Raw genomic sequence first — 22,794 nt, forward strand, 5'->3', positions numbered from 1 at the left:
TTACCTATTCGTTTATCTATGTTTAGAAACTAAACTTATTAGATGATAAATGTTATACATGTATATTTCCTAAGTGAATAAAAACAACCCGTTAATTAACAACAATGCCCTGGCCTCATAGATCCACGATCATTTGTACTAAATGCAATTGATGTTGTCATTTGCAACAAATCTAATAGGTAGATAAACCGAACACTATCATGGTCTTAAGGAGTTTGATAAGCCTTTTTAGAGTTCCAGCATAACCACTAATTACTACGACCGGAGCCGACCAAAACCCTATCGAGATCTTTTTAATTTTTTTAATGCAAGGGTATTTTAGTCAAAAAAATTATAAAACCAAAGTAAAGCTTTTCAAGTAAATTAAGCCAGTGAGCTAATGGTGTAGTGATAAGGGAGAACTCTAGAGTTTCATGTGACCCGGGTTCGATTTCTGTCTCACAACATATAATTTCGACGGCACCTGGTGATGATGGGAGACTAGATGAGTAGACAGTGCTCACTAGTTGGATTCTTGAACTCAACAGACTTATCTCACCGCACTGTTATGCATTTGGCTGAGTGTTCACTAGGCGCCGGCCCTAGATAAGAGTTTTCTCTAATTCAGAGGCCAATATATCCCGATATAATGAATTTTACCCGTAGGAATTGTTGTCCGCTCAATAAAACAAAAACAAAAGTTTAAAATTATAATTTAAAAAATAAGCATAAACACCCCGTTATTGAATACATAAATCAAATCAGCATCCGTGTGCTTCCCGAACCCTCAAACACAAACACAAACACAAACACAAACACAAACATAAACACAAATTGTCTTCGAAGATGCAAACTGCTTCCGTGATTTTGAGCCAATCATCTTACGTCACCAGACCACCACAACAAACCCTAGATTCATCTTCAGCTTCTTCATGTTCCTTCCCTAAGGTTACTACTTTCCTAAATTATTAAATTAATCTTGGTTGTGTTTTTGCTTGCTTTCCACTTTAATAATAATTATCGGATTAAATTGTTTACTGAAACAATTTTCAGGTTTCTTGTTTTTTGGGCACTGGTGTTAATCAAGCTAAGGGCGGTTCATGTTCATCTAGAATTCGATTTCGACACCGGAAAGGTAATTCATTTTATGTGTTTGAACTTATAAACCTATTCACATAAAGGGCTTTGGTAGTTTTTAGGGCGGAGCACGGTTCGGTTATTAGGCGAAACCCAAACCGAAACCGAATTAATCGATTATTTGAATATGCAAACCGTTCGGTTTTCCGGTTATCGTTTTTTGGGTTAATTTCGGTTTCGGTTTGGTTATTTTTGGTTTTTTTCAATTATGTGTTGACATTGCCAAAAAAAATTTAAAAATTAAAATGCATATTTTAAGCTAGGATAAGAACGTGTTAGAGTACCACAGTCCACATATATATTGAATTCAAAAAACAAAAATAGGCATGTGTTACGTGGAACTATACGAATAAAAAGTTGCTACATAGAGTTTAAAAATTAAAAGGCATTAAAAGTTCAGTCCCGATCTTCATTCATCATCTTATTTATTTATCTTAAAAGTTTAGTCCATTCCTCATCATCTTGATAACCTTTATCATCATCAACCGGTTCGGTTCGGTTTTTTAAAAATGGATAACCGAATCGAAATTGAAATTTCGGTTTTTCAAAAAAAAAAATTAACCGTCGGTTAATGCTTCGGTGCGGTTTTTTTGGTTAATTCAGTTTCGATTCGGTTAATTCGGTTTTCTGCTAACCCCTAGTAGTTTTAAGATTGGTTGAGATCATTTATAAGGATTGGAGTGAAGTACCCTTTATGGCTACTTTCATACGTTGTTGTAGTGAAGTAGACTAATTATGTGTGTTTAAGAAGCAATGATATGTTGAGAACTAATAAACCAATAATATGTGCGACATAATGCACTTGGACGTAGTGCATAAAAGATAATGGTGGGAGGGGGTGTCTTATGACTAATTCTGTATCACATTCAAAGCAATAGTAACAAATACGTTATGTGGTTTTTAATATATTATTGGTTCTGATATAAAAAGTCTCTCTATGGATGAATAGGGCATGGTTCTACGTAAAAGACAAGTTTTTGTGAGAACAGAAAGAACAAAATAAATCTTTCATTTTTTTTTCAATTTTAAAATACAACAAATGGTTAAAATGTGATGTTTATTCATCTTTTTTAACATTTTAAGAAATGCATAAACAAAATTCATTTATTTATAGAACCTACACATGTTAAATTTAAAAGTGGAAAGAGATATGAACAAATTAGATTAATAGTAGTTTTATGTATATTACTTAAGACATTTGTATGTAAAAAGTAAAAAATTTTAAAATTACGAACCATTGATAGAAAAAGTTAACATTTTAGGTTTGTTCTCATAGAAATTTAGTCTTCTGTAATGAACTCTCTTTGGATGCATAAACATTTAACAATTATATATGAATATAATACATATGTAATTATTTCACCTTGTGAGTATATAGGTTATACACAATTACACATTAGCATAAGTTTAATAGTTTTTTTAATATGTTTTATGAATTTGTATTGCAGTTATAAAGGCTGTTGCAACTCCAGAAACAGCTGTAGAACTGCCTCTTACTGCAGAAAACATTGAGAAGGTTCTAGATGAAGTTAGACCTTATCTCATTGCAGACGGTGGCAACGTTGCGTTACATGAGATTGATGGAAATATTGTACGATTAAAGCTGCAAGGAGCTTGTGGTTCATGTCCAAGTTCTGTAACCACCATGAAATTAGGCATTGAACGACGTTTGATGGAAAAGATTCCTGAAATTGTTGCGGTTGAACCTGTACCCGATGAAGAAACCGGCCTTGAACTTAATGAAGAAAATGTAGAGAAGGTATATTATTTTTCATATTTTCTGCCCGTACAATGCATAAAGTTGCTTTTATCTTTATCTTTTTTTTTGGAAAGAAGCTAACATTGTACTATAATTTTATGAAACAAACCAAAGGTTAATACTTATTTATATGTATGGACACGTTTGTTTGAGAACCAATAATATGTTGAGAAACTCAAAAACCGTTTAATGCATTTGTGATACTACATGGTGCATAAAAGATGATCAGAAGTAGTGTGAGAGAAACAGAAACGAGTACATAGCCGTTTTGTGTATCACATTCAAAGGAATTGGTACAAATGCATCATTTAGATCTCGCGTTCTCAACATATTATTCGTTCTAACATGAGCGGGTCGTAAAGGTTCTAAACTTGGTTTTAAAATGTGCACATCAGATGATGCAGTAATGTAATCATTGCATGATGCGGTTCCATGATACGCGCATCACATGTTGTGATCTTATGTGTGATGTGTCACCTTATGCAGTTAACTAGAATTTGAACAAATTAGGCCATTTATTGAACAAATCTGACGAATGATGAGAATATTTTATATTTTTGTGTTTAAAAGTTAACAAATTTAAATATCATCTATAGATAATTCTGTAGTACTTTTAAATAGCAAACGTCTCGCATACTTGATGTGTTCATATCATGCATTGCGCATCACATATTGGCTTTTGGAGTCGTAACGCATCGTATGAAAACGGACATTTCAAAACCAACGTTCTAAATAGCAGTATCAGGCGACCTTTGCTTGCTACTGAATTTACAGTGATCGCAATTCTGACCCTTTATGTATAAATATGTTGATTTAGTTTATGTTTAATTTCAAATGGATCATTTTGCTAGAGCGGGTCAAACGGTTGAAAGTCATTTGAGATGCATTCATATGCATACAAACTTGCAAATCAGTTATATTTAACTTTATAATAGAAATAATTTCGTTTTGTAATCATATATAGCACGTCAATTGATCGATTTCACTCACTCTTTTATTTATTGTTCAGATATATATATATATATATATATATATAGGATCAGGATCATGTGAGAACTTTTTGGGAATTGAGAACTATGAGAACCATTTTGGACCACAAAAAAACCCAAAAATAAAAAAATCATAAAACAAAAAAAAACACAAAAATAAAAAAAGTAAAAAAACCAAAAGTTTTTATTTATCACCCTGGTTTCTAAAAAAAAAATTCTCGGTTTAGCTAAATTATACATATATATATAATATGTACATATATGTACACACATGTTTTTTTTCCTATACACATATATATATTTTAAGGTAAATGATAATGTACATATGTGTACATTACGTAACTAGAGATTAAATGAAAGTATACATATGTATATAGGTATAATACGAATTAAAAAGAAAAAAAATCGGTTTTTTTATTATACATATATGTATAATATGTATACACATGTTTTTTCCTATACACATATATATAATTTAAGGTAAATAATAATGTACATATGTGTACATTACGTTACTAGAGATTAAATGAAAGTATACATATGTGTATAGGTATCATACGAATTAAAAAGAAAAAAAAACTTTCGGATTTATTTATTTATTTATTTTTTAAACCGGAATGAAATATAAGAATTTTGGTTTTTTTACTTTTTTAAAATTTTCGTTTTTTTTTGTTTTATAATTTTTTAAATATTTTTTTAGAGGTTTTTTTAGTGGTCCAAAATGGTTCTCAAAGTTCTCAATTTGCCAATGGTTCTCTTAGGATCCTTACCCTATATATATATATATATATAGCTATTTTTATTAACCTAATTTTTTGGCTTATTTTAGGTTCTTGAAGAAATTAGGCCATATCTTGTCGGTGCAGCTGGCGGGTCATTGGAATTTGTGTCAATAGACGAGCCCATTGTAAAAATACGGTTATCGGGTCCTGCAGCAAGTGTGATGACGGTTAGAGTTGCAGTCACTCAGAAATTGCGTGAAAAAATCCCCGCCATTGCTGCTGTTCAACTTTTACAATAGATTCCGACCGGTGTTGCTGTTTCTAAAGTCTTAAAATTTGAGAAACATATATAAAAATGAAGGCAACATTATCATGTAGTAAAGCATGTACAGTTTATTTTTTTCCAGGTTTTTGTGTTTTTTTAGCGAATCATTGTATGGTACTTAATTGGTGGTGGGTGTTATTGTGTTTTCTAGTGTAAATATTGTGTTTTTGGTGTGATTGCATATTTTTCGAGTGCGTAACCAAAAATTACACAGGGGACGGTTGGGGAGCTTAACTAAAATTTATGGAGTGCAATCGGGATTTGTGTATATAAACAACTATTTTTTTATGGGGGGCAGCCGGGCAGCTGCTCCCATTCTTTGTGTGGAGGTCTGGATGTGTGTTGAGATACAAAACGCGGTTGGTTTCGTTTTCTTGTATCCAAACGCTTCAAACGTGCCAAAGTACATCCCACTTAGTATTAAATGGATATTATGTCAAATTAAATACAGACTGAGCAAATATACTAGATGAGAAGAGCAGTGTTAGTTGCAATTCAATATAAAAAAAGTGAGACAACTGTTGCCATTTTTTCACTCAATTCACCTAAATATTTTGATAATCTTGGTGTAGTAATAACACTTAATATGATTGGGTGAGGTGTGAAATCACTCGGTTTATCTAATTATTTGATTATCTTGATTAAACATATTGAAATATGTCCTGCTTACGGTGCGCGCATATAATGTATATTTGTGTGAACCTTCGGGTGGGCAAAATTGAAATTGTACTAATTTTGAAGTTGTTTTACTAATTTCGTGAAAATAACGTTAAAAAGTGGCGGAAGGTTAATCAGGCGTTGATAGCCGAAAGACAAGGGCACATGCACTAATCGACCGGTGTGCCGATGATTGAGTGTTATGTGCCTTATGTCCAAGGCTTGATGCAAAACTACTATCGAGCCGGGGGTCTCACCGGAAGCAGCCTCTCTATTCCTACGGGGTATAGGTAAGGCTGTTGACATCTTACCCTCCTCAGACCTTACCATAGATTTGTTATTGGTGGGATATACTGAGTACGATGATGATGATTAAACATATTGAAATGAATATATTCTTGTAAAATTAGTGTTCCAAGTTGACTATTTTATTATGTATGTTTAGGCAAAGCAAGAGTGAGTGAAACGTTGTACTTGATGGGTGTGGAATCATTTTGTAATGTATGTGCTTCGTTTGTTATTATCACTTGTCGAATTTTACTAACTCTTTAGGTAAAAGGATTAAATTAGCATCTGTTAATGTAAATGATTTTTTGTTGTTTTTTTTTTGTTTTTAGTTCGATTATTATAACGAACGTAAAGGAAACTGACCAAACGTCATTTTTTTTCAAATTCCGGTAGCATAGAAAAACCTCACGAAAACCGACCAAATTCATGCAATCTCGCCGTCTCAATGCCCGTGATCGACAACGCTCGGGTTTTACCAAAGCGCAAGTCTACCGACCAGCCCCCCACCCCCACCCCCAAATTGGCTATTGGTCCACCTCAATTTTTAATTTTATTTTTTTCGCTTTATAGCTCCGGTACCGTAACGCACGTAATCAAAACCGACCGAGTTACCGCCTCAATGTCGGGATCGACAACACTTGGAACTCTCCGAGCTTGCCGACCAAATAAACATCGTTTTAAATTATTTTGTTTTTTATACGAAAATTTGACGAATTAATCTTTTGGGTTTTAACATTCAAATTTTACCAATGATGTGTATACCGTAACAAATGTAGCAGATACCGACCAAATTCGCACGACCCGCCATAGTAAAACTCGAGTTTTACCGAAGCCCGGATTTCACGCTGGTAATTTGCCTGCGCCGGGTAAAAAACCTAGTTACTTACATATATTATAAAACCTAACTTGCATAATTTTATTTCTAAGAATTTTACCACCAAAGTTTTAAATATTTACCTATTGGTCCCTTAAGTTTGATAACTTATAATATATAACTCACTTACGTTTTTTATACTTTGGTCATCAAACTTACAGAACCCAAATTCAAAACTTCGGCCACAAAACTTTCTACTTGTATTGTTCGCAGTACCGTAACGTACCAAACTGATACCCGTCGCGTCTCCGCTGCAACGACCCAACTTAAACAACTGCAAAGAAACAACTTGGATCATTTCGAGTAAGATAACTGACCGAGGCCTTATAATTTTTTAACAAATCAAGTTCGAGCCACTGTTCCGTGCCGGTTTCGGTTAACCCTAATTATGGACGAAAACGTGAGCAACACTACACAAGTAATTAGAGTAGGCGTAGCTCTCAAATCATAATCAAACAAAACCCCAAAACCCACTCATCTCAGCCAATTCTTCTTGAATTCTTCAATTCCACTGTGTAATATTCCAATTCCTTCAATACCCACTTCAATTCCACTCTTATCTTCATCATAAACCCAAGAACCCCAATTTCTGAAGCCAAAATCAAAAGGGTTTGGTTTTCTTGAATTTGCCGTGGAATGAGTACCCACAGTTGGAGAGATGCCTACAGCGGCATGTCTAGTGATAACATCAAGGGTTTGGTCTTAGCATTGTCTTCAAGCTTGTTCATTGGCTCTAGCTTCATCGTCAAGAAAAAGGGTCTCAAGAAAGCAGGGGTTTCTGGCGTTAGGGCAGGTTGGTCATTTCACCCAATTATTATTATTAATAATAAATCATCTGATTGCTGTTTCAGTTTGATGTTGCTGAATTTGATTAATAGGATACTTTAATTAAGATCATGTTTCATTATTCATTGCTTTTAGGGGTGTTCAGTATTATTCGAATCCGACTCGAAAAACTCGAAATTTCGTTCGAATCGAAATCGGTTTGTAAATTCTGAGTTCAAATTATGCATTTTCTAGTAAGGCTTAAGTTTTGACATTCAACTAAATGTGTGAGATTCTAAATCTGTAACCTAGTAATCGGCTTTAGGTTTCTGTATTTGATTTCTAGTTCATTTAGTTTGTTACTTTGTTTATTGATTTGTTGTTATTCGTTTTGATTTCTAGAGCATTTTGTCAACTAGGGATGTTCGGTGTTTGAATCAAGCTCGGAAAACTCGAAATTTAAATCGAGTGCAGTTATAGAATTTGAATCCCTTTTCTGAATTTCAAATAGAATCCGATTCGAAATTGAATCCGGCTTTGAAAGTTCAAAATGCGTTTAATTCGAGTATTCGGAATTTGATTCGTTGAACGCTCCTAATTCCTTTTTGTTAATCATTTTATTTGTTTTATACAGTAATTTTATATGGTACATTTGTTGGAATCCTTATATTAGAAAACGAAAGTAGTGCATATTGGATTAACCAACTAATGTTCAAATATATAATATTTAGGGTGTTATTGAGATTTAATACCGTTCCATTTTCATCCAATCCTAAACGACACACTTAAATTTTCATTAACAAATTTGACCGATTTTGTCAGGAAGTGGAGGATATTCTTACTTATACGAGCCTCTATGGTGGGTAGGCATGATAACAAGTGAGTTCATTTATTTGATGTCGTTTAGCATATATAATTTAAAATGTAACATGGTTAACATTAATATTATCAGGGCCGTCTCCGAGAATTTGAATACCTCGGCCGAGCCGAAATAAAAAGGCCCATAGCCTTAACGAGTAAAGAAATATACAAGCTAATTTTTTTAAACGAGGCTTAATGTTATAACAATAAACATTGAAAAATATATTATTAAAAAAATACCATAATAACTAACGATTAACCAATAATTTTTGAAACTCTCCTAATATTGGAAAAAAAAATAGCTTGGTCCTTGGTGGCAAGCTTGGTCAACCGTGGAGAAGCCTGGTTGTTAACAACGAACCAGCAGTGGAGGTCGGCTAGGTTGGTCGTTGTTCAACATTCGTAATGAATGAAGGAACCAAAGAGAAATTTCAATCGACCGCTTTTTCTTTTATTTTGCATTGGGTTTTTATATAATTTTTGTAGTTTTTAGTTTTAGTTTGGGCCCAAAAATTTAAACTTGATTAAATGGACTATGGATAAAAAGAATTTAAACTTAGTTTTTAGTTTTAGTTTGGGCCTAATAATTATAAAATGGTAAAGAACAATTCATATTTTCTAAGTTTTATATTTTTAAATGTATATATAAAAAATATAAATACAAAAAGTTTTGGCCCCTAAAAATTGCGTGCCCCGGCCGGCGGTCCGACCGGCGCCACCCTCCAGCCAGCCATGAATATTATAAGTGTGTTTATTTAATTCTGTTAACTTGTTTCTACAGTGGTTGTTGGAGAAGTTGCAAACTTTGCTGCATACGCATTTGCACCAGCTATTTTAGTCACTCCTCTTGGGGCACTCTGCATTATAATCAGGTATGATTAGACTTTAAAATCTATGCTTACATTGTTTTTTTCTTCTTTACATGACAGTCATGAATTATTACTATTCATATTTCAGTGCTGTACTTGCACATATCATTTTACGAGAAAAATTGCACATTTTTGGTGTTCTTGGTTGTGCTCTATGTGTTGTGGGGTCCACAACAATCGTTCTACATGCTCCTCAAGAACGTACAATTGAATCAGTTGCAGAAGTATGGGATCTTGCCACAGAACCGGGTAACAACCGCTTCCTTTTTTTTCTTTTTTTCTTTGCTATTAATCTAGTACAATTTAACTGTAATTTAATGGTTGTATTTTCATTTTGCCCTTTATTGCAGCTTTTGTGCTATATGGAGTACTTGTGTTAATAGCTGTTTTTGTACTTGTGGTACATTATATCCCGTTATATGGTCACACACACGTAATGTGCTACATTGGAGTTTGTTCATAAGTAGGTTCTTTGTCGGTGCGTATCTTTTTTTGGGGTCTTTTTGTTTAATCTTAAAAATTGTTTTTCTTTGTTTAATTTGTTGAACCGCGGTTTTTTTTACAGGTGATGAGTGTGAAAGGTCTTGGTATTGCTTTGAAGCTTACTTTTTCAGTAACGAATCAATTAGTGTATCCTCAAACATGGGCTTTTACCTTCTTTGTGCTTCTTTGTGTCATTACTCAAATGAATTACTTGAACAAGGTAATTTCATGTTGATTATTTTGGATGAAAAAGTAAAAGGTTAATGAGCAAGCGACTTGAAATACTGTTAATCTGTCTTCTTGCACATTGTTTTAATGTTTTTTTGTTGTTTTTCTGGGTGCGATATTGAGTGCAGGCGCTTGACACCTTCAACACAGCTGTGGTCTCTCCCATATACTATGTTATGTTCACGTCTCTTACTATCATAGCAAGTGTGATAATGTTCAAGGTAATTCTTTGTCGATATTATCAAGTGATAAATATCTCAATTATGTTTTTGTAATCAAGCCAATTTCGTCATTTTCTCTTAATATAAAAATGATATATATATATATATATATATATATATATATATACACATATATAGGGGAAGTATAAAATGAAAACCCATTTGAGTTGTGAAAACTCGTGAAAACCCTATGTAACATTTTGTTTTTTTTTTGTTTTTTTGCACACGTAATATATGTTGTAACATTTAATATAAAACATCGAAACATCAAAAAAAATTTGTTTTGCTATTTTTTAACATTTTTTACTAATTTTTTTATATGTTTTCAGGAGAGAGAAAAAGTTATATTTGTGTTCATATTTTTTATTAACTTTAATTGTGGACCCCATGATTCAAACTTTAATTAAAAACATGTGGTTGAGAATGAGTTTCTAAAGTTTTCACAACTCAGGTGAGTTTTTATTTTAACCTAACCCTTCAAGTGAGTTTTTATTTTAACCTAACCCTATATATATAGAGAGAGAGAGGGTAAGGATCCTAAGAGAACCCTTTGCAAATTGATAACTTTGAGAACCATTTTAGGCCACAAAAAAAACCCTCTAAAAAATTATTTAAAAAAATATAAAACAAAAAAAACGAAAATTTTAAAAAGTAAAAAAACCAAAATTCTTATATTTCATTCCGGTTTCATAAAAAAAAAATAATTCGTATTATACCTATACACATGTGTATAATTTCATTTAATCTCTAGATACGTAATGTACACATATGTACATAATCATTTACCTTAAATTATACATATATGTATATAAAAAACTCGTGTGTACATATTATACATATAGTATAATTTAGCTAAACCGAGAATTTTTTTTTATGAAACCGGGATGATAAAATAAGAATTTTGGTTTTTTTACTTTTTTTATTTTCGTGTTTTTTTTTGTTTTATGATTTTTTTTTTGGGTTTTTTGTGGTCCAAAATGGTTATCATGGTTCTCAATTCCCAAAAAGTTCTCACATGATCCTGATCCTGTATATATATATATATATATACATATATATATATATTAAAGCCACCAAAAATCTTCATTGCATATTCATTTTTATAAACCAGATTTATTGTAGATTCATCAATAACTATCCTCAATAATCAAAATGCACAGACCAAACACTAAACTAATCATACAAATTCAAATCCTGAACTGTAACCAAACAATCAAACTTTGAATCATAATCGTAAGAGGACGAAACTCTGTGATCTTTATTTTGACTAATGGTACTTCAAAGCAACTCAAATGGTGGAACAAACCAGTCGGAGAGAGACGCATAAACACGTGCAGTTGTTGCTTACTGTGATGCGTAAGACGATTATTTAACTCTATAACCGTCTCTTTCTGTCCACTATTACTTTGTTTATAGTTAACACACCCGTGCATATCCATAAATGTTCATCGAGAATGATCTTTTGAGTTTGTTTTTCTAATCAGGATTGGGATGGGCAAGATCCTACGCAAATTGTAACCGAACTTTGCGGGTTTGTAACAATACTCTCAGGAACCTTTCTTCTTCATAAAACCAAAGACATGGTTGAAGGTATGCTTGTTTGATCTTTATGTACATTACTTAATATGTCTTCTTAGTCAAGGTAGCAAAAATGATCGCAAGAGTTGCTTCATTCGTTTAAATTACACGTTTGCCACAGGTTCAGTGCGACTTCCAAAACATATGGACGAGGAAGATGGCATACCTTTGAGACGTCACGATTCTAGTAATTCGAGATCACCATAATGTAATTTTGTGCTTCCTTTGACTACACGAATATCACGTTGTATCTTGTTTTTTTTTTAATTTGATAGAGTGGACTCTGAATTTTTTCCATGTAATTTAATCGTAACAATTATAGAAAGTTCAGCATATTGCTTCTATTATGTGTTAAGTGTTATTGAGTCATGAATGCCATACTCATATGTGTAAACAGTTAAAATTGATAAAAGAATAACAATAATAATTAAAAAAAAATCTCCTTTGCATTATATATGACATTTTATTTATTATGATTCCAATAGCATATCTTAACCAAAAAGCACTTGTTACAGCATATAGAAACTGAACAAAACATCCAAAAAAATAAAGAAAAAAAAACCCAAAATAGATGAACCTACTCATCCAAGAACTGCTTCAAGATCTTCATGCTTGGTTCCACCACTTGTTTTTCCCATATTTTTGCCACCTTTGCTCCGCCAGAATCCGCGTTTTAAACGCCTCTGTGGTGTCTATTCTGTTTAGCTTTCACTGGGCATCACTCAGTCGTAGGATTTTAGTCACTTGTCTCTTGGCTAACTGACACGTGTGATCCTTAATCCTTCTCATGGCTGATTGTATGCTTCCGGTTCCATATTAGCCTGTCACATCCACCTTGAAACCAGCCCAGTTGAGGTTGATGTGACAGGTGATATGGAACTGGAAGCATACAGTGAGGCCGTGAAAAGGATTAAGGATAACACGTGTCAGTTGGCCAAGAGACAAGTAACAAAAATCCTAGGACTGAGGGACGTCGGAGCCGTTAAACTGAATAAACGTCACGGAAGCGTTGGGAGCGCGGATTTCGACGGACTCTCAGACTATTTTAGTGATGTAATAATGTGCAGTGGTGATGATGGGAAGTTGAAGGTGAATGAGTGTATTGTATCTTATCATATTGTGTTGGAAAGATGTGTGTGGATTGGTGAAGAGAGAATTATAGTGGAGAAGGGCCAGAAAGATGCAATGTGGTGTGCTTGTTTCTGTTTCTATAGAGGCATATAAAGTATAAAAATAGCGAAAATGATCAAAATATCCGTTTGAGCTGTCAAAGCAAACAAACTATTCATTTGATCAGCTTTTCCATGTAATATCTATTTTCAATTTTGTTGAACCATACATTTTTTAATCATTAGCTGACGATATTTTCAACCAACAAGAATCAATCACGCGTTTATAAAACTATCAGTCACGCATTTAATCATCGGAGCCGACGAAATTTTTTAGATGTATGACAAGATTTATTTTGGCGTCTGACGAGATTTTTTGGCTTTCGACAAGATATATTTTAGACAAGTGTTAGAATTTGGTTAGTTAAAAATCATGTCTAGTAAGGACTAAGGCAAGTTGCAAACTTTAGTTTCTTAAAATTTTGACACAAAACTTTCATGCATTTATTCTTTTTGACTCCTCAACTTTAGTTGCAAACTTCATTTAGTTTTTTGTCACAAAAGTTTCATATATATGTTTTTTGACTCTTCAACTTTTGTTTCACATATTTATTTTTAGCCCGTTAACTTCGGTAGTAAAACTTTACTTGTTTATATGTTGACCCCTCAACTTTTATGATGAAATTTTTACCATAACGAATCAAACCGATACTAACCGACTTCCCGTTGTAACACGCCACAACTTTTAAATATGTAATGCATTTAACCCTTTCTACCGCCGCGCGCGCAGGAATACTTGTTTTCCGTATAAGATATGTTATGATTAGGGCCGGCCCGTGGGCCATCAAAATGAATATAAGGCTTTAGGCCCACATTAATTAAGGCCTCCAAATTATTTAAGAAGAAGAAGAAGAAGAAGAAGAAGAAGAAGAAGAAGAAACATTATATATGAATATATATTTTACCGGCAGATTAGAAAGATAAATAACTATTGGTCTGGCGGTAAGTCTGTGTGTTGCTTAGTTGTAGGCTAAGCAGTTAATGCGAAAAAATATCTAATATCGGTCAAGGACCGATATCTCAGATAGATATCGGTAATTTTAATATCATGTAAAATTTATATGTATAACATTTTAACACTTATAATTCAGTATAGTCTCCTACCATTAACAAATTAACCTTTTTGCAAATTACAAAACACTAACAATCGTGGCAAGTAAGAATTGATTAAGACTTAAAACACTAAAAGTTGACAATTAAGACTTAAAACACTGATATCGAGAATATCGGTGATAAATCGGTCAAATGTCAGTTCAATATCGGTCAATATCGCTGATATTATCGGTACCGACATTCTAACCGATATTTTGACTGATATTTCGCCAAGAGACCGATAACCAATATATCATTGCTATATCGGTGATATATCGGCAATATCGACTGCATAGGTTGTAGGTCTCAAGTTTGAGACCAGTTATTAGCACTTTTATATTGGTTTTTTTAACACAATTGTCTTAAAAGGATCACAAAATCTCACTTCGATTTAGGCTTTCAACATCGTTGAGCCGGCCGTGGTATGATTTCAAACTAAATAAATTAAAACAAAATAATGAGAAAAAGGAAAAGGAAAAAGGCCACAAAACCATGTCCTTGTATACTATGTGCAGGTTTTGAGAAAGTCAAAAACCCATTTGGCCATTTACTCTTTTTTAGATCTTTAAAGCAAACAAATGAACAAAAGATGATGGGATGACAACTCTATTTTTTAGAAAAGGTCAAAAATACTAGCTTTACTTTCGTTGTTTCCTTACGCAAATAAATTATTTGAACAAGGTTACAAATTCTTAATTGTATGTATGTTCAGTTTTTATTAGCAAGGTAATGATATCAACCATTGGCTTTTAACTTAGTGTTAGAAATGGAAAACTTAAACATGTAACGTTTAAAATTAATACCTCAAAGGTGACTTGGAATAAACTATATGGACTATCAGTGTAACAAACTTTAAATTATGTGTCCTATCCAAAATCAACTTATTATTTGACGAGTGAATAATAATTTAGGAATGTAGGACGATCATAATTGTCCTGTTAGATACCATCCATCATCTTAAATACGTGTCACATAATGCATCTTAAATACGTAGCCTGGTAAGATTTTGTACTAGCAAAGTTATTATTCCCATAAAGATAGATATAAATACAAATATTTTTTGTGTTATTTAAATAAATATAATATATAACTGAATTATCTATATCAATATCTATATTTTTATATATAGAGGAGTGATGGACAATCAAGGTAATTTTACAATTACATGACATGGACAAAACGGACATTTCGTAATTGGGCAGGAAAATTAATTTGTCAATGACTCGATCCGTTCTTAAAGCGTTTCGTGCGAGTTCATAAAGCTTCAACTTTTGCGCTGGTGAGCTAATCGAGGTTAGATGATTTACTTCTCAATGTAAGCAAGTCAAATGAGCTGATCAAGTCGAATGTTATTTTGGTCATTAACAGATATGGGTAAATAAATCTGAAGAACTACACTGTATTCAGGTTCATATTGTGAAAGAGACATTCCATGGGTTGATAATCGATTCCAACTTTGCGTATTTTTTAGTTTTAAATTGAAACTGACTCTAAAAAGTCAAAATGTATTGACTGTGACTATAGTATCAACTTTTATAGGATTTGCGCAAGTTCATCTTTTACTTTTCTGAAATTACTCTTCAATCCCTTAGGAATGTAAAAGGTTTTTAATTACATTAAGTACATATAATAATACACAATTAATTACATTACATTATGTTAATATAATAATGCATTTTTAATTATGATAATATATAATAGTTACATTGCTCATGATTGCCTAGACCGTGACCTTCTGTATGCAATTCATGCGGTTTCATCATTAATCCATTCAATGCTCTAACTATTTATAATCTTCCTCCTCTCCACTCCTCTGACGTGAAGCACAAAGTTTGAAACTTGTGGCTTTATTGTTCATATAACATTGTATATAGTTCATGTTTTTATGTTGATGCAAGGGAGCTTTAATGGATGATGCTATGATATTACCTTGTGGCCATTCACTTGGTAGAAGTGGAATGCAACATGTTATGAGGATGGTGAGTCGTGTGAAGTTCCGTACGTTATTATAATTTAGGTTGTGGGTTTTTAACTTTTTATTCTATTTTTGATCGTTGATAATATGTTTTCCAGAAAGCATGCTACACTTGTTCACTCCCTGCATCTGGGACTTCGGTTTCTCCAAATTTATGTAAGAAGATTTATATTTTCATAAATGTGTGCTTTATGTGATCTTATGAAATATTAAGTATGGTAACTTTAATTTTAAGTTTATTGTGTAAAATACACAGCCTTGTGATCTGCTGTTAATGCCACTGTCAATTTATGACACGGACATGTTAACACGACACGGGTTTTGGCAGGTTTGGGTTTGGGCTTAACAGGTTTTGTGTCTTAAACAAGTCGACATGTTTAAATTTGTGTCCTAACAGGTTAAAGACCTGTTAACCTGTTAGTAACATATATAGATTTTTATTTTAAGAAATAAATATATATACACTCCTAAATAGGGCTGTTCAAAAAGCTCGAGGTTCGAAGCTCGGGCTAGTGGCTCGCTCAAAAAAAGCTCGATTAAAACTAGCTATAAAATGTTGATTTGAAACATCCTGAGCTGATTTGGGTCATTTTTGTAACCGAGCCAAAATCGACTCTGGCTCGGCTCGAGTCATGGCTCGGCTCGTTGGCTCGATCTTAAGCTCGTTTAACTTTAAAATCAAGCTAGAGCCTAACTTAGTTACCCCCGTTTAGTTTCGAGCCCGAGCTCGAAAACACCCTGGCTCAACTCGGGCTCGGCTCGTGACAGCCCTACTCCTAAAATCTTAAACCTAAAGTCATACTTACAAACGGCATTTCATTAATGTCCGTCAGAAACCGATATTATGTTTTTTTATGGATGTTATGCTTTGCTTATATGGTTTTTTGTTTCGAGTATGTTATGGATTTGTGGTTTTTTGTTTTAAATATGTTATGGATTATCTATTAATTAAGACTTTCATGCTCGTTTTAAATATTTTGGTTTCGTTACACATGTATTATTCATTGTGTCTTTAAACAGGTCCCTTAACATGTCTTACCATGTGTTACTAAACAGATTCGTAGTGTTTATACAAGGACTGTATGCATTGTAGTTGTTTATATTCAATAGCACTTAATATTTATTTGTTATTTGGGGAAAGCATTTGTATTATTGTCGTTCCAAGGCGGTAGCTTGTACATTAACGATGGCATTAAGGAGCTCACTTTTTTTCAGAAAAAGGTTTGATGTGTTTAATCTTACACAATTATTTACCACATCTATTTTTAAATATTGTTAAATATAGGTTGTTTTCAGAACTTAAATTTATATTTCTCGGAAATTTCATAATTCGGCAAGAAAAGTAATTTGGCAATACCACGATCCGTTCTTAAAGCGTTTGGTGCAAGTTGATGAAGCTTCACCCACTTCTGAAATTACTCTTCAATCATTTAGGGATGCAAAAGGCTTATCTGTTACCATCCTTAGCAATCATTCAAGACATCATTACATCGTCAATGATTTATCTTCCTTTCAACTCGCAATTGAATGTGGTGCAATCGTTACAAACCTTAACGATCATTCAAGACATCATTGAAGACATCATTGCATCATCAATGATTTATCTCCCTTGCTCCGGCCAATCACTAGCAATAGAATGTGGTGCAATCTATCGCATGTTTAATGCCGGAGCATTAAAGGGTCGATGGTTATGATATTGATTTTTGGTTTAACATCCCTTCATGTTATACGTAGCATATATAGTAGTTTCTGTAAATATATTTGATCTATCGGTAGTGTTTCTCGTCGGCAGTTGGAATTTACAGTGCAAAATATTGCTAATAATCTTGTCAATAGTTTTTCCTTTGTAAAAACGAGTCACCTTAAAAGAGTTGGTTTAGATCGGGTGGATCAAAAGGAGTCACTTTAAAAAAGGGTCGTCTTGGTATCAACTTTGACTTTTTTGTGGTCAAAACTGTTTTTTAGTCAATTTTGATTTTTTATGTCAAAATTCACATTTAGACTATGATTGACTTTCTTGTGGTCAACTACGCATGCTGGTGGTCCCTTATTGCCAGAATATATCAGCTACTATTTGCTTGCTGGCAGCTTAAGATAATTCATGGTATACCAAGTGGCCAATACATAATCACAAAATCAATCTGTTGAACCCATTGTCTTAATGGAAGATATTAAATATCAGTTGTTGGTTTTTTTTTATTAATGTATACACTCATTACTCAATTCTACGCCAAAAATAAACCCGTTCAATTCCATAAGTCACAAACAAGAAACCACAATGATGCCGTTGAAAAACAAAGGAGGCACGCATTCCGTTCTTCATTGGATTAACGTTATAATACACACACACACACACATATATATATATATGTCACTTGTGTCTTTGTTTTGCAAGATGGTTAGAGACCTTTAACTTTACCACTGCATTTTTATGTTACAACACATAATTAATTTACCATCGTTGCAAATAAATCTCATGCATGTTTCCAAAGAAGTTCTTAATCACATCCAGACTTGAATTGTGAGCTGCAGAAAATGATGTAAACATTCAAGACTTAGGTGTCGAGATACTTCTTTTTTGCATCAAGGCATGCCTACCAACAAAGGCCATCGCAAAGTGTAAGGCGGTTTGCAAAGAGTGGCTTTAACTGTTGTCCACAATAGAATTTGAAAAACAAAACTCTTCCAAGTCCTTTAGTTGAGACCAACCAAAAAAATGTTTTTGGTACGCACGAATGATTGGTAGTTTATTCTATTGATGGTCAAACGGCTAAACCTCTATCAAGGATTTGCTTCCCCATCCAACAACTTGCCATGACCATCAACATACTTGCACACTTGGATGGCCTCCTATATCTTCGCTTCTACAAACCAAGGAGTTGGTTCTTTGGAACCCCACAACTATGGCATACAAACGATTACCAACAAATGAATCCCATGGCTTTTATAACACCATCGTAGACACTTTGGGATTATACAATGGTCCTTCAAATGAATACAAAGTTTTGCATCTTAAACATGTAAGGGGTTTCATTATAGTTACATTTATTCAAGACAAATAATATGGACACAAATATCATGCAACACAAAAAACGAATATATAAGAATGACTTCCATGTGGTCCAACGGAACTTTATGTCAACATGTACTGTACTTCGTCAATCCGAAGGCTTGGCCTGTGTTTACGAACGTTGTTATTAAATTTCACACAATAACAAAACGGGTTAAAGCGATAGCTTTCCCTCCTAGTCCATCAAAATTATTTTTTAGGATCTATTTGGGAAGCATTGACTACTCCCTACACATGTTCCTAACTCATGAAGTCTACCACAAATCATACAGCCTGTGATCCCTGCTGGCTGCTTCGAAATAAGTGGATATCCATGTTTAGGGATGTTCAAAACGGTTTGGGACTAGGAACCGGAACCGGTTCCTAACCGGTTCCTATATTCAAAACCCCCTTTTAAACCGGTTCCAGGCTCGAACCGGTTAGGGAACCGAACCGGTTCTCCCACCCTCGGACCCCTAACCTATCTAACCGGTTCTTACCGGTTCCTAAACCGGTTCCACTGTAACCGGTTACAGTGTAAATTTTTTTTTTTTTTTTTTCGTTTTTCGTTTGCGATTTGGATTCTAAACTACGATTCGTATTTGTATAGCATGAAAAATAAACAAAACAATTAACATAAAATTCATTTTATTTACTTTAAGAAGTTCAAAAAAAAAAAGGTTACATGTTTTAAAATCTTCAAAAACAAACTAACAAAACATTAAACTTATAAATATAAAGTTGTGACATATTATTTCTAGAAAAGCCTTCTTATTCGTCGTAATTATTGAGCGGCGACTTCTTCCTCGGAATTACTTGTAGAAATGCCTTCTTGTTCGTCGTGCACTCGAACATCAAGTGGTGTTTCATCTTCAAGAGTGGTTACGTGTTGAATACGATCGATTGAGTCCAAGTGATCCTTTAAGCAAATGCACATCTCCACCGACTCCGAATTTAGTCTTGTTCTTCTCACCGATATTACCCTGCCACTAAGAGAAAAAGCGGATTCCGAAGCTACCGTAGAAGCTTGGACGGTTAGTAAATCACGGGCCATGGTGGCAAGAATCGGAAACTCGGTTTCCTTTACCTTCCACCAAGCCAAAACATCAAAAGTGTCATATTCCTCTTCGGATAAACCGGTAGAGTAATCATTTGCACTATACCTTCCTAGTTCGCTTGAAGGGGTGTTACCCTTTTGTTTTTTAGCCGTTACGTTGCGAACGGTGTTCATAAGGCTAATCATGGGATCTCGTACTCTAGTAGCACTTGAACTTGATGAAGACCCCCCGGCATAGGCATGTGTATGTTTGACCCATATTTATTTAAATAAAAGTCATACATAAATTTAAAATTCAAGTTAAAATAATTTTTTGCCTCTGTTGGAAAGTTTGGGTCAATTTCATGCATATCTAAGGCTGAAAAAATTTCGTCTATCACACATTCAACCCCCGTAACATTTAACATTGGGTTTAAAGCGGCGGCGCAAGTAAAAACCGGTGACAATTCAAGAAAGTATTTTTTTAATTTAAACTTCATTGGTAATATGATGTTTGAAAACATTGGACTTTTATTTTCAAATTCTTTAAGATTGTTAACCATTAAAAATAACTCCGAAAGAACCAAGGCACTTGTCGGATAATACGTTCCCGATAGTTTCGTAGTTGATATTTTAAAAACTTCAAGAAAAGTCGATAAGTCATTGATAATTTCCCATTTCTCATTTGAAAAGGGGATTGCCAAATCATTCTCGGCAAGACTAGAATGAAACATTTGTAAAGTTTCTCTTTGTTCCAGAGCACTTTGAAACATTATGCAAATGGAATTCCATCGATGAGGTACATCCCAATTAGCTCCCAAAGCTTTTCTTCCCGTATCTTTACAAAATTTTCTATAATCCATTTGTCTTTTTTTACTTTTCTTAAAAACTTCATGTATCATTAGTCTAAAATCGTTTATAACCGATGTAACCTCATCCGAAGCAAGTCCGTCTTGCACGATTAAATTAATGATATGTGCAACACACCTTGAGTGAAAAAATACACCATTGCAAATCGGCGTATATTTTAATTTTAATTTATCAACCGCCGATGTATTATTCGACGCGTTATCAAATGCCATTGAAAATATTTTATTTTCTAGTTTATAAGTTTTATAACATAATCTAAAATTTCAAACAAATTATCTCCCGTATGTGGATACTCAAAGAGTTCGAAAGCAATGGTGCGTTTCATCATTTCCCACGATAACGGGTCTACCCAATGAGCGGTGACACAAAGATAAGATTCGGGTAGACCATGTGGAGCCGACCAAACATCACTAGTTAAGTTTATTCCCGTATTTATATTTTCAAAATATGCAATTAGTACCTCTTTGGCCTTCTTCCACAATTTTAAACAATAACGTTTAAGAGTATGACGACTTACGTGAGTGTATTGTGGTTGAAGCGTATCTCGAATCATGGCGGTTAAGCGAGGGTTGTCGAAGTGGCTAAACGGCAAAGCTTCTTGAATCACAAACTTCGCCATACGATCTTGAACTCGATCAATTTGGTATGTAAATATTCCGCCTTCACTATCCATTTGCGTTTGTTGCGAATCGACGTTCTTTTTCAACGCCTTGCAATACGGTTTTTCGATGTGTTTCTTCAAATTTGAATTCGAAAGTGGGTTTAAATAAACCCCACAAAACTTGCACCGAGCCTTCAATGAATGGTCACTCAATTCAACCAAATCCCAATTGCACCAAATCTCTTGATTACGATTATGAGGTACAATACGAACGAAACTTGGTTCGGCGTTGGAACCTTGACCAACCGATGATTGTGAGGCAGCCATAACAACAAATATGAATATAGAAGAAGAGAAAACAAGAGATTAGAGAACTCAAAACGTTGTAATAGCGTTTTTTTTGTATTTTTTTGCGTTCGGGTTTGCGTTTTGAGTGTTGTGATGAACCCATGACACCAAATACCTATTTATACTAGTAGTGGGGTGCTTGGGAGAGCCAAAAAACGGCTATTTTTGACCCCAACGGTCAAAAAACGGCCAAAAAAACGATTTCCAACGGCTTAATCGATCCAACGGCTAGAACCGGTTCCTAACCGGTTCCGGATAGAACCGGTGCCTAACCGGTTCCGGTTCGGTTCCGGTTCCTACCCGCCCCCACTCAGAATTGCAAGAACCGGTCACGGATCATCGGGTTGAATCAGATAGGGTCCGGTTCCTACCAAAAACGGGTAGGAACCGGTTCGGGTCCACCGGTTCGGTTCCAGGAACCGGTTTTTTTGATCAACTCTATCCATGTTCAGAACCCCCACAATCCCACCAAACTATACAAGATAAGTGGATCCCCATTACCTATTACGTTACAAACGAAAAACTGTTTGCTAAGGCACAACAAAACTATATCAGATTGCGGTCGTCACCAAACTGTTAGGACGTGCCTACTACATGAATTGGTTTACCATCAAAAAAGGGATAGTCCTCATCGAGACCCTTGTCTCTCCTGCTATTTAATATCACATTCCTACTTGTCGATTGTAATGCCCCATATAAGAACTTTTCGTTTTTGCAAGTTAAGTACCAATCACTTTATAACACCATCTTTCAAATTTTGCGTACGCCAGTATGCATGTGCACACTTAAATCACGTATGGCCACCACTTTACCCATTTTCCAATTTGTTGATCGACAACTTTGTGGCTTTAATTTGAGTATTTCTTTCATCTCCTGATTAAATTTCAATTCTAATTTCTAACTAATTAACACACATGCA

General features: G+C 34.1%; 1 protein-coding gene and 1 pseudogene across 2 annotated transcripts; both read left to right on the forward strand.

Annotated features, from left to right (window-relative positions):
• The first annotated feature begins 825 nt into the window (after window positions 1-825).
• On the forward strand, window positions 826-4,925 carry LOC143552333 (nifU-like protein 2, chloroplastic). The gene is made up of 4 exons (XM_077042610.1): window positions 826-927; window positions 1,033-1,114; window positions 2,565-2,875; window positions 4,694-4,925. The coding sequence occupies exons 1-4, from the start codon at window positions 826-828 to the stop codon at window positions 4,883-4,885; spliced, it is 687 nt and encodes a 228-aa protein (XP_076898725.1). The 3' UTR covers window positions 4,886-4,925.
• A 2,389-nt stretch (window positions 4,926-7,314) lies between these two features.
• On the forward strand, window positions 7,315-12,061 carry LOC143552242 (putative magnesium transporter NIPA4; annotated as a pseudogene). Its single transcript, XR_013138622.1, has 9 exons — window positions 7,315-7,523; window positions 8,318-8,374; window positions 9,138-9,228; window positions 9,314-9,474; window positions 9,576-9,703; window positions 9,791-9,928; window positions 10,065-10,157; window positions 11,642-11,747; window positions 11,857-12,061. The product of XR_013138622.1 is annotated as a putative magnesium transporter NIPA4 (transcript).
• The last annotated feature ends 10,733 nt before the right edge of the window (window positions 12,062-22,794 follow it).

Source organism: Bidens hawaiensis, unplaced genomic scaffold, assembly GCF_021521415.1.
Source record: "Bidens hawaiensis isolate Kalapana, Puna unplaced genomic scaffold, B.hawaiensis_p1.1 tig00000055_1, whole genome shotgun sequence".
NCBI classification, from domain to species: Eukaryota; Viridiplantae; Streptophyta; class Magnoliopsida; order Asterales; family Asteraceae; genus Bidens; species Bidens hawaiensis.